At 37.6% G+C, this 13,122-nt stretch overlaps 1 protein-coding gene across 3 annotated transcripts in view; it reads right to left on the bottom strand.

Annotated features, from left to right (window-relative positions):
* Positions 1-7,899: 7,899 nt before the first annotated feature.
* The window catches only part of Ptpn21 (protein tyrosine phosphatase non-receptor type 21), a 75,965-nt gene continuing 70,742 nt past the window's right edge, over positions 7,900-13,122 (bottom strand). For all 3 annotated transcript variants that reach the window (XM_027931703.2, XM_071607617.1, XM_071607618.1), the window contains exons 16-19: positions 11,129-11,257; positions 10,703-10,937; positions 10,166-10,326; positions 7,900-9,306 (exon numbers count right to left, since the gene is read on the bottom strand). In XM_027931703.2, coding sequence (XP_027787504.2) covers positions 9,178-9,306; positions 10,166-10,326; positions 10,703-10,937; positions 11,129-11,257 — 654 coding nt within the window. In that variant the 3' untranslated portion in view covers positions 7,900-9,177. The remainder of the gene's footprint in view (positions 9,307-10,165; positions 10,327-10,702; positions 10,938-11,128; positions 11,258-13,122) is intronic.

Genomic DNA, 13,122 nt, shown 5'->3' with positions numbered 1-13,122 from the left:
TAACATTCTCAAATTCAGGGGATTATGATGTGAACATTTTGGGGGTGCCATTCTTCATCCTATCACAACTATCAATGTCATTAACCTAATATGCTCCCTAAATAAACTTCTTGTATCTTAACTATGTAATGAATCTCAAATTGGTATCGATATTGAAAATGTTCACTTTTGAAATTACTAATGCTGTGGTTCTCAAATTTAATGTGCATCTGAATCCCCTGGAGAACTACTTAAGGCGGAGTTCTGGGATCCATCCCCATTGCTTCTTATTCAAATCTTAAGATCTGGGGTGAAGTTCAAGAATTTGCATTTCTAACAAGATTCCAGATGTTATTGCTGGTTGTCCAGCAACAACCCAACCAAAAGATGAATGAAGCGGCCATCAACAAATATCCACAAGTTCCACTACAGGGAGAGCCAAATGAGGAACTCCACTGACCTGCTGCAAGTTGATATTGTTGACAAATACTTATTCCTCAAGTATATTAGTTGGACTATAAATATGCTGATTAGTAAAGCTGGCTTTTTTGGCAAGGTATTCTCTCCATTGATTATTGTGAAGACATGTGATAAGGAATTGGCAATTATTAAAAGAAACATCTCTTGTCTACTGCATTATTTAAAATAATCCAGTGAGGAAATGGAAGTAATGTAATTCTAATTGCAATGAGACCTACAATGAAAAAAGGAAACAAAGTAACTTTAATTGCATTCACTGTTCACACACAAATCATCTTGCTTCACATATTTATTTTCATGACAAAAATAGATATAATATATTCATTTCACATATATGACATTCAGCCATTAAAGCTTTTGCTCATTAAACATACTTTTATAAACCAATAACAGTTTATAAGAATTAAGCTCTCGATTATACAATATTACATTAACAAAGAGCAAATAAAATTGCAATGTAAACTAGGCAACTATACTACCATTTTGAAAAAGTAGAACTCCCAGTGTATTGCTTAAGTTATAGAGCAACTTTCTAAAATGTTTCATAAAAATTTTCTTCCAAATTTTGTTTTTGTTAGGCATATCGTCATATTAATCTGTTATATTTTTTAAAATATATTTGCTATTTAGATAATAATTCTTTCTTCATTTGAACTGAAAGAAACTGTTATGTAAATATTTTCCTCTATAAAGTACAATCAATTAAAACATGGAGGTAACTTCATAGAAAACATTTACTTAATGGTGTAGTTTGAATATGTTCCCAAAGTTCATATGCTGAAAACAGTGCCCTATGTGGCAGTGTAGGGAGGAGGAACTTTAAGAGGGGCTTAAAGGATCATGAAGGCTCTGTCCTTATGAATGTATCAATGTCATTATCTTACACAAATGTGTGTTTTTTTTAATAAGTTTGAATCAGTTATACATGACAGTAGAAAGCTCTTCGATTCATTACACGAATGGAGAATTTTTCACTTCTCTGGTTGTACATGAAGTAGACAAGTATTTTTTTTTTTAGAAGAGTGGGTTCAATCCATAGAAGTGTGTTCAATCCTCTCTCGCACTCGGCCTTAATCTCTCTTGCCGTCCACCTTCTGCCATGGGACCATGCAGCGAGAAGGCCTTCACCAGATGTGAGACCCTCAACCCAGGACTTCCCAGACTCCACAAACCTAAAAAGTAAATATAAATTGTACAGCCCAGGTATTCTGCTATAGAACACAAAACAAACTAATACTTTTAACTTGCAATAATTTAACATTTACAAATTTTTAAAAATCTATATTTGAATGTAAAAAATTACTTGAGAATACAGTAAAAAGCAAAACAGCAGCTCCATTCCAATCATTCTTTGAGTGAGGAAGGTTTGACTAGTATATATGAGTTTAAAGGCTTGAGATATTGACAAATATTTTTATTTTTCCCCATTTTTAATGTGTTAGAGATTGAGTATCCTGATTAGTAAAGTAATAACTCAAGTGCACAGTGTTACAAACCTGCGACCCTAGATATTTGGGAAGCTGAGGCAAGAGGATCGTACGTTCAAGGCCAGCCTGGGCAACTTAGACCCTGTCTCAAAATAAAAAAAAATTAAAAGGACTGTGGATGGAGCTCAGAAGTAGAGTACTTTGCCTAGCACGTGTGAGACCCTGGGTTTAATCCCCAGTACAATGATAAAAAAAAAATTTTAATAATTCTACTAGAAATTAAAGCTGTTTCCCTTTAGTATAAAATTGTTTAAGAATCTAATATGAAAGGATCTAATCTGATTGTATTAACAGAAGGTTTTTTCAAAAACATCAAGAGCTGGGCTGGGGCTGTAGCTCAGTGGCAGAGCGCTTGCCTAGCATGTGAGAGGCACTTAGCACCATATAAAATAAAATAAAGGCATTCTGTCCATCTACAACTACAAAAAAAAAAAAAAAAAAAAAGCCTTCAAGAACCATCTCTACACAATTACATGGGTTTTCAATTTCTGTTGTGCCCCAAAGACCAAACTATACAAATAAAACCACCAGAGCCTGACCACCAACAGTTGCAAATCATTATCTTTTTTTTGTTTGACTCTCATGGGCTTGAAGAGTTTGTATTATTTTTAATCTTATTTTTATTAAATCTGTTCTAGAAATAAATTTGTAGCTACTAGAGAGTATCTACTTTTTTTCAGCCTGTTTGTTGGACTGAATCAGTGTTGCACTGGTATTGTTCCAGTAAAATACAAAACCATACCAAAATTCTTCCAGAACTCTTAATTCTAAGGTTGAGATTTTAATAAAAAATACTATAGCAAAAAGTTTCATTCAATGATCCATTAATTTCAGGTGTCTTTGATTTTCAGGATAAAAAATTTTGCATATTCTCAGCATATGGAAGCAATCTGATCTATGATATTTGCATCTTATTAAAAAAAATGAGTGATTAGTTTATAGTTCCAATTCATTTGTTTTTCTCAACTGATGAATGAACAGATGGAAATGGAAAATATGCTGCCATTAACTCCATACTAGCCTTGTCCACCTACCCCCAAAAATTAAAGCCTAACAGATTATTCTTCTGGTTAACCTAGTCAATAATCCAACCTTCTGAATTTCGTTGGCAGTATATGTATTTTGCTCCTATGAGTGAATTCTGCAGGTTTTTGTTTCAACAAGTTTTTACAGTATAAATTTAAAATATGCATGTACTCTTACATGTCAGTAGTACTCAGGTATGACAACCGAAATTAAGTACTACAGACACTTTTTAATTGTTTAAAAAACTACCTAGTTCAGGGTTTTTATGAGGTATCATGCTACTTTTGCTCTGCTAAGACAGTACAGGACACCATACTGTGGACTCAAAACCAAGGGATTTTGTAGATATTAAATGGTCCTTTTATCTGACAGGCCACAAAGTCATTTAATGGAAGTTTAAGAATGATGATGAAGCCTGAAATCCCAGCAGCTCAGGAAACTGAGGCAGGAGGATAGCAAGTTCGAGGTCAGTCGCAGCAACTGAGTGAGGCACTAAGCAACTTAGTAAAGACTCTGTTTTAGAGTTTAAAAAATTTAAAGGGCTGAATTATGTAGCTTAGTGGCAAAGTGCCTCTGGATTCAATCCCCAGTACCCACCCTCCAAAAAAAATGATGAAAATATTTAAGTAATTTTCAGAAATTTGGAACATTAGCCAAAATGTGAGAAGGTCCACAGTTAGAAGTTCAAACACAATTATTCCTTTGTTGTACTTAATATTAATAAGTACAAGCTTGAACATATATAGATACCATTGTTTTCTTATCCCATCAAAAATTGGAAAATGTTTACTCCAGATTTTTGGAAACGAATTTTTCAAATATATATAGCTAATTTTAACATTTTTGGAAACACAATGTGCAAGTGGATCATTTTACATGTATGTGACCTAGTATTTGACTTGAAACTACCACTCCCTCAGCCAGGTGCTTCAGACCTTAAATTTACTTCTTGGATCCCTTTCTCTTCCTATTTAAAGGCAGTGATAACGCAGGAGGATCTGATATATAAGTTGCAACAGGAAAGGTAGAGGAATATTCTGCCAATTCTTTACCCTTCCCCATTTCAGTCATTTTCTATTTTTTAATATTTTTTAGTTGTCAATGGATCTTTTATTTATTTATATGAAGTGCTGAAGATTGAACCCAGGGCCTCACACATGCCAGGCAAGCACTCTACCACTGAGTCATAGGCAGCATTCTTGCTAGCTTCAAAGTGCCATTCTGTTCCAATCCACACATCACTCAGGTTTCTACAAAAAAACACTGAAGTCTTCATCTCTGTGAAGTTTCTCCATGAAACTGAAGCCAGATTTAAAGATAGGTAGTTAGTGTAGTTAGGTAAATCGGGTCTAATATTGAGTAAGATAAAGAAAATGGAGACCATTATCGAGAGTGGAGTCCAGGAAGCCAGAACAGCATCTGGGGAAATTGAAATGGCCCGGAACCCATCCTAAGGAACTGTTAATAAAGTAGCTCCCAGTAAACAGAGAGGTGCTAATCAAACCACCCCAGGCCCTTCCTGCTCAGATTACTCCTCCAGTCCACCTAACTCCCACCTGCATTCTATCACTGCAGAATGGAGGGAAACAAAGGACAGGAATGTGGGAGGACTAAAAGAAGACCTTAGATATAAAAAAGGGAAGACCTCCCCCTTCCACAGATTCCGCCTTTTGGGTCCCCTTCTTCCTCGGGGGAAAAGTCTTTCCTGCTGTCCTTTAATAAAGCTTCCACTTTCCACTCTCCACTTGCCTCTGCGTGCTTCTCTGGTGTTAGACTCCAGCATTCAGGGAAGCAAGGACTCATCACATCATGGGTAAACAGCGTAACAAAACGTTTACCAATCTGACTTTCTGAGCCAGCTTTCTGAGCCACCATCATCACTGTCTGGCAGACACGGGGAGAATTCATTCTCTGACCTAGCCACCAGGGTGCGGTATGGAGAAAAGTTGCCCACACATTCTTCCAGTACAGAATAAAGCAATTTAGTTACCACTGTTTACCTGTCAGGCTTCCTGTGCATTAAATAAGCTTTAGGGAAAAAAAAAAAAAAAAAGTCAATACCCACTTAAAGTATCATTTTTATAAAGGTGAGTAGTAATACTTCTCAATTTAACATACAAGTGAAATTTTAAAGCCAATTTTTTATTTGGAAACTGCCTGAAATATACAGAAAATGATGCCACTTTAATGACCCGTGGATTCCTTCAAATGTTTTCTAAATTTCACCCATCCTAAAACCCACAAAATTTAAATCAAATTTTCTAAGAGAAACTGTAAATAGTTGGGTAAATTTAGCTGTTGTCTACAACAATTTGAAAGGCTTCAGAAATGGTTTCTCAAGCAGTTTTTTTTTTTTTTTTTAATACCAGGAATTGAACCCACAAGGCTTAAACACTGAGCCATATCCTCAGCTTTTTATTGTTTGAGACTCTGTTGCTTTGGGTCTAAGTTGTAGAGTCTGGCTTCAAACTTGCGATCTTCCTGTCTCAACATCCTGAGTTGCTGGGGTTACAGACATGTGCTGCTATGCTCGACCTCAGGCAAATTCTTAATGCAGCATTTCCTCTACTTTTAAAGATGTCTATCCCTGTTATTAATAAACTTCAAACTGGAAAGAGATTATTTTAGCTTGTTTCAGAAAAAAATTTCTTTCTGGAAAGCAAATTCTCTTAAATTTCTACCAAAGAAAGTTCCTTTAAAATAAGTCTCATTTTAAAGGGCTGAGGTTGTGGCTCAGTGGTAGAGCGCTAGCCTAGCACGTACAGGACACTGGGTTCGATCTGCAACACCGCATAAAAATAAATAAAATATTGTGTAGAACAACAACAACAAAAGTCTCATTTTAAAAAGATTTACTTCAGGGCTAGAGTTGTGGCTCAGCAGTAGAGTGCTTGCCTAGCATGTGCGAGGCCGGGGGTTCCATCCTCAGCACTACATAAAAATAAATAAATAAAATAAAGATATTGTGTCCAACTACAACTAAAAAATAAAAGATTTACTTCAATCCCCAGCACTGCAGAAAGGATTTTGTAATTAGCTAGGCACAGTGACACATGCCTATGATCCTGGCTACTTGGGAGGCCAAAGCAGGAAGTCTGCAAGTTCAAGGCCAGTCTGGGCAACTTAGACCCTGTCTTCAGATAAAAAAGGAATGGGGATATAGCTCAGAGGTAGAGTACTGGCCTAGCATGTGTTGGGCCCTTGGTTCAATCCCCAGAACTGGGGAAAAATTATAATAAAATCAATTCCAGTTTCCATCTGTTCATGCAAATCTCAAATAATAAACCTGCTCTTAATAAGTTGCAGCCTACCTCCAGTTTAACATAGTGGTATATTTTACATTTATTTCAATTATTACTATTGTGAACATTAACATCAACCCATTTCAAACGAAGCTGGCCATGCTTCACTCAGTCCTGCACTGCGCTCCTCCTCCTGTGTTTCTGGCTAGACATTTCTCTTTCTGCAAGTTTCTAAGGAAGCACAGGTTCACCTTCTGTTTTAATCCTGCCATGGGGTTTTGAACACTAAATTCTAGGACTTTCTGAATGTTTCACAGTAGATGTTCCAGAAGAAAATAATTAATAATGACTATAATTAATATTCCAAATTATATTCTGAAATGACCACTTTCTGTGCTCAAAACTATCAACTAGAAAATTTCAACAAAAAAACCCTAATAATCAGGAAAGCCACTGCCAGAGATACTAAAGTTTATCAGTGGAAACAGTGATTTAAAACATACTTTTGTGGAAATGTACATTTTGGTTATTCTGATATGAAACTAATACTATCAAGGAACTAAAAGACACTAAGATTGAAGTTTTGTGTTAGGTCCAGCAGACAGTAATAAGCCTCATTTAGACATTGTTAAATCTATGAAATTTCAAGGTTCTAGAGTTTGTTCTTCAAAACACATTATTTCAAACTCCAATAATGTAGATTTATTTTTATTCAGAAATTCATATTTGCTACCTGCAATTAAAAGTTTAAAATTACATGGCTCTTAGAAGTAATGTCAAACATGATGTAAGAGTGACAGATTTAAACAATAAAATTTTGCCCTCTTAAGAAATTTATTTATCAAATTATTATGACAGAAACACAAATGTATCATATATTACTCTTTAATTAGATCTTTGTTTTACAATATGTTGTTCTTGTCAATGGGATACTTCAAAAATGTAAGCCTGACAGGAAGCATTTTTTAAAAACGTACCATTGGAAGGAAAAAAAATTGTCGTCTTTTATACAATATGGAGATGGGAGATGGAACGTAATCATCTGGGAAGCTCTTTCTGAATATTTTCTTTTCAGTCTATTATTCTTTAACCACAACTTTTAAAACAATTTGAGATTTAAAACTGATCTCTTGTTCCTAAGAAAGAAGTGTGTCCACTTTCAATATCCACTGTCATTAGTACCCTCTGAATGCCCCCCGTAGGTAGCTGTTTCTGGATAAATCAGTTAGACTGGTGCACACTCATGTAGGAAGTCCTGTCTCATGGCTGATGACACACAGTGTTCACAACAGTAAAACACTTCAGGAGGGAGATGGGATTCAGAACAATGCCCAAAATATTGTAATTAGGGGAAATAACCCTAGATTTAACATTTTAGATCTCTCCATTATGAGGAATTAGCCTCAGGGAAAAGGAGAGGACTCTAAATGTACAGATTTGCCCTCACCTACTCAACAGCAGCTGAATAAGGCCACTTCAGCCAGAACCCAGGACAGTACTCTCCCCTTCAGCTCAGCCTGGCTGTCCAGTGGGAGGTGTTGAAATGGGAAGGGCGGGGGCACTAAGTACCTAACACTGACCGAAGGACTGAAGTGAGGAGATTAAGGAGCTACAATTCAAGTACCTTCTGAACACTGCAGCAATTTCTGGTGGCCCCACAAGTTTGGACTATGGTTTTGGGAGAAGAGGTAAAATTATTAATAATAATTCCCTACTTTAAACCAACAGAAAGCCTCTTAAGGTCTTCTTTTAATGATAATATAAATCTGAATTATTTGTGGGGAAAAAAAAATACAGATTTAGGTAGGACAACTCCAAGGAAATAGTAAGCCATTGAGAGTGACAGGACTTGACTTCACTAGGGACAGTATGGGATGGGTGCCCACCCTCACCAGTTCCTACTCTAAACCCTGGCATTTCAGTCTGAGTATAGATAATACTGCATTTTTGTACCATCACATGCCACTTACTCTTGTCCTAGTCACCCTACATACTCTTAATCCTTCCCTTAGGAACACTTTTTGAAACAATGTCCATTGTTACTGTTTCAAATATCAACCAACACATATATTAAAACTCAGATTTTATCTTTAACATAAAAGTGCTTAAAACCATCCTATGCAACTGTTTTTCACTTCATTTTTTTACCCATAAAATCAAACTCATTTAGGTTTATGAATAATACTGAAAAATTAGTTAATCTGATTCACTTACATTTAAAATAATATGCCTTCATTCCAACTTTCCTTTACATTAACTGACTCACTGTAGTATCTTCATGAGTTGAGCTCATTTGGAAAATATAGAAGGTACAAATATATAGAACTTTTACGATAAAAAATTTTTGAATATAAAAATGCTTTCTATGTTTCAAAATAACACTTATAGATTTTCTTTAGAGTTTTGGGCTTAGTGTCCAACCCATTAAGTACCCAAGGTTTTGTTGTTATTGTTTTAAATAACAAAGGTAGTAATATGGTTTTAAATACAAAATCATACAAGAACCACTCAAGTCTGTGGATCTTCCCCACAGAAAGTTCAGTTTCTTGCTAAGAAAACCCCTAAATATTTTAGTCATTACATAAAATTCCATTATCAAAAACTAGTTTAAGATACAAATCTACAAGATAGAAATCTATGCGCCTTAATGATTGCCAGAATTGCCCAGCATAGCTTCCGTAAAATAGAGAATTGTTTAAAAAATACAATCTCCAAAATGTGTGCAAGTACTGCAAACTGGACAGACCAGGCAACACCCTCAGCACCGAGTCCTTGTTCTTCTGCACCTCTCCCAGGTCCCAGCCCCTCTGCAGCCTCATGCGCGCCACTATTCATACTGCACCGCCAGTCGTGATGGATCTCGGTGCCGATCAGGTGTCCAGGAGAAAGTATGAGTTAGGCAAGCACTTTGTTTTAGCTGTAAACGCTTCCCATGATGGGTCCCCGTGAGAAGGTCTGGGAGCTTAGATGAGCCTGGAGCTTTTCAGGAACTGAATGAGAACTCTGTACACAAACGTGTACTGGCAGAGGGTCTGCACCAGCATCATTCTCTGTTGCCTCAGCATGTCCAGCACTCTCGGGATGTCCAGGACCTGCGGGAGAGCAGCAGTGAGGAAGGGAACGTACTCCCCAGGGGAAACAAAGCACAGGGGAAGCTGTTGCCATAACGTAAACCTGGTTAGGAGATGGGCAATCTCTCGTCTAGCTTAGTGTCTTCAATCAGTTTCAACTACAAATAAAACATTCATGCAGATTATGTCTCAGACATTCCCTAGGTGTTCCTCACTGATTTTGGTTACACCTAAGTCACTATATTTCACCAGATACCAAGATTCAACAAAAACACAGTGTTAAGTGCTATCAGTATCTAGCTCAGCATTTCCCTCAGGGATCAATGACCACTATTAAGTATCCTTGAAACATTAACAGGTATTGCAGAAAAACAGAGTTCTGAGCTCATATTTAGGGGAAAAAAAATGTGTAAAACAAAGTTAAACAGCCATACTTATTTCTATGATGTTTCAGTCTTTAGTATACTAAAAGGTACTGAGAATTTTTAAGAAGAAAAAGCCTTTTGCAGAGAACACTGAATAACATCTTGTGGTTACCAAAGTCCCAAGAAATATGTTCAAACAGAACTATTAGCTAGGCACCAGGACAAACACCTATAATCTCAGCTCAGGCAGGATGATCACAAGTTTGGGGCCAGCCTGGGAACTTAACAAGACCCTGCCTCAAAATAAAATTGTAAAAAGGTTGGGGAGGTAAATCAGTGGTAGACTGGTTGCTTAGCATGTGGGAGGCCCTGTGTTCAATCCCTAATGCTATAAAGGGGGTGAGGGGGTGCGGGGAGCTATTAGGTCACTACGCCCTTCTCCTTCCCAGCCTTATTCCCAACCCATTCATTATTCTCCCCACCAAAAGAGGTCGGGCTTAACACAAAGTCATCACCTCATTGTGTTCCAGACAAGCAATCATGATCTCTGACAAAATGACCACACCGGTTCTTCCTACCCCAGCACTGCAGTGGACCAGCAGAGGAGGGTTGGGGCTTTTTGGTTCACTTGTACTATTTGTATGACGTCGAACAGATTGGATCTCCTCAAGGTATGCTGTAGAGGGGAAAAAAAAAAATCAATGAAATAGAAAAATACTTGGGGATTATGGCTTATCAGACTGCCAATTCAATTTCCCTAAGCCTGCAGATAAATACAGCATAAAGTACCATGAATCAATCTCAAGCCTTGGCTGGGACTATAGAAATGTTTGTACCTCCAATTTCCTCATCCCCAACTGACATATAGAGGACACTCACTAAGAGACAGGTGTGGCATTCCACTCAGCACCGAACTATACTTTAAAAACAGCCCTGGTAACCTCCCTACCAAAAGAAGTCCAAAGCTTATGCGAGGCAATACAAAGTAAACATTTCAGAAACACATCTTCATTTCTGGCCAGAGAACGCTGTCCTGAGAACAAGACACTTACACAAAAATCCCTTGAGGTCCTCAGGACAGCCATGCTCAGGCCAGTCTGTGTACTGGAGATGCCACACTGTCCTCTCTTGCCCCGTGAGAAGGTGCTTCATCTTCAAGCCTGTGGTGGCATAGCAGCCAGAGTCTGTGCGGAACCGGGTTGTGATCTTAAATCTTCCATAGGTGACAGTGTTGTGCCTGGAACCAAGTCGTGGCCAATATCTAAAGCTCTTCTCCCTTCCACCTTCCTGTTAAAGACACGCACAGATAAAGAGTGACACAAAATATAGCTACACAGATGCCCTTCACCCAGACAGCACTAAAACTCGGAACTACAATCCTACTCTGCCCTTTCCACAAAAAGGTCAGAAAGCCATGTAATTCACATTAACAGCTCTTTGGAGGCTGAGAAAATCAATTAAGAGAAATGAATACTTACCTCTTCTGCTGTCACCATTGCTATAATTGCAATTCCCTGTTCCCATACCATCTGCCAAAAATCCTGACAGGTATTCTGTAATGGCCCCTGTGTGGCAATATAATCCCATTCAATTCCACTGACAGAGACCTGAAAGTAAAAAAGTTAAAAAAAAAATTACTCTGTGTGTATAAAACATACGTATCTGTGTATGTGTTCATGGTAGTACTAAAAAAGTGAACTGGATCCCCCAGCAGAATAATGAAAGGCTTATATGTTAATCTTTTTCTAGTCAATACAACTTCCATTATTGGCACCTTTATAAGGTATGTGCAGTGAATTCATGTAACATCTATGTGACCTGGGGCAATTTGCTAATTTCTCAATCTGTTCTTACCTAGAAAATAAAAATACTGCCTACCCTCAGAAGGTTGCTGTTTGGACTGAGTCAACATAGATAGTGCCTGGCAAATAATAAGTAAACAGTAAGCAGCTGTTACTGCTGCAATAGTTTAGTTCCTCTTGTAAAAACAGTATCAACATCACAGTACGCAAAAATTCTCCCTCATTAAGTACTAAATTTGCCAGGCATCATTATACATGCCTATAGTCTCAGCTACTCTTGAGGCTGAGACAGGAGGATCATGATTTCAAGGCCCACCTCGGCAACTCAGAGAAACCCGTCTCAAAAGAATAAATAAAAAGGTCTAGGGATATAGCTCAGTGGTGTAGTGCCTCTGGGTTCAATTCCTAGTATTGGTTAAATAATAATAATAATAAGTACATTGAAAAAAGCATTCACAATTAAGCAAAAGCCTAAATTAAACAGGAGATTTCTAGGGAAAAGGCTATCTTCCTACATAAGGTAGTCTCACCTCTAAACTAACATCCTTGAGTACAGTCTAATATAACAGAGTAATAACTGGATTTGTAGTCTGGGAAACTGGATTACATCTCAGCTCCACTGATATATATGTATGTATTTTTAAAAATATTTTTTAGTATAGGTGGACACAATATCTTTATTTTATATTTCTGCGGTGCTGAGGATGGAACCCAGTGCCTCACGCATGCTAGGCGAGCGCTCTACCTCTGAGCCACAACCCCAGCCTATTTTTATCTTATTTACTTATTTTTATGCTGTGCTGAGGATGAACCCAGTGCTTCATAGTGCTAGCAAGCACTCCATCACTGTTCCAACGTGACTGATGTTTTGTGACAATGGTAACAGTTTTCTGAGCATGCATTAAACATAAAATCCTGGGCAAATTCTGCTGCACACACACACTCATCTGAGGTTGCCAGTCACAGCCCTGGCTCCACATCCTTTCACTGAGCACCTCTCGGAGGCTGGCGTGCAGCTGGGCACATGTTGCAACAGCGGTCAAATGGGAAATCTGTGGGGTAAAGGCATCACGCTCCTTTTTTTAGAGATGAATCAACTGAGGTCCTGCCAATGGTGAGTGGCAGATCAGGAATCACCCTGAGCTAGCCAATTCTGAAACCCCTAGTCTTTCAACTATTCTTTAGGTTGCTGCTAGAGATCTTTAAAATAAACCTACAGACCCACAACATTGTTCAATTCTTATCCATCCAGTCAGAAACAGGATGAACTATTCCAAAGAAATGCTTGGTTTCTGAGTACATGATAGCCTTGTAAAAAAAAAAAAAAAACAAAACACAACAATGGTATGTGTATAGATTCCTCAAAACCTTTTAAGGGTACCAACAAGCATACATGTAGCCAGATCTCCAGAAATCCTTAGGTACCAGATTGCTCTCTTTTCAAATATGACTTGCAAACTCAAGAAAATGTGGAAAGAAAATCAACATTTGACCACAGACACTATTTCACTCACTATAAGGAGATTTCTATTTCCAAAATAAAGATTTGAATTCGAGCCAGCATGAACAAGGGTACAATAATGGAGGAGAAAGAACATCTGTCTTATTCAGCCACCTGCTATGAATCATTTTTTCCATTTTAATGCTTATAACATTACCCTAGTTAAATG

The sequence above is a fragment of the Marmota flaviventris genome, chromosome 2 (genome assembly GCF_047511675.1).
Source record: "Marmota flaviventris isolate mMarFla1 chromosome 2, mMarFla1.hap1, whole genome shotgun sequence".
NCBI lineage: Eukaryota > Metazoa > Chordata > Mammalia > Rodentia > Sciuridae > Marmota > Marmota flaviventris.
The sequence above is the reverse complement of the archived record's forward strand: the minus strand, read 5'-3'. Positions and strand labels throughout refer to the sequence as shown.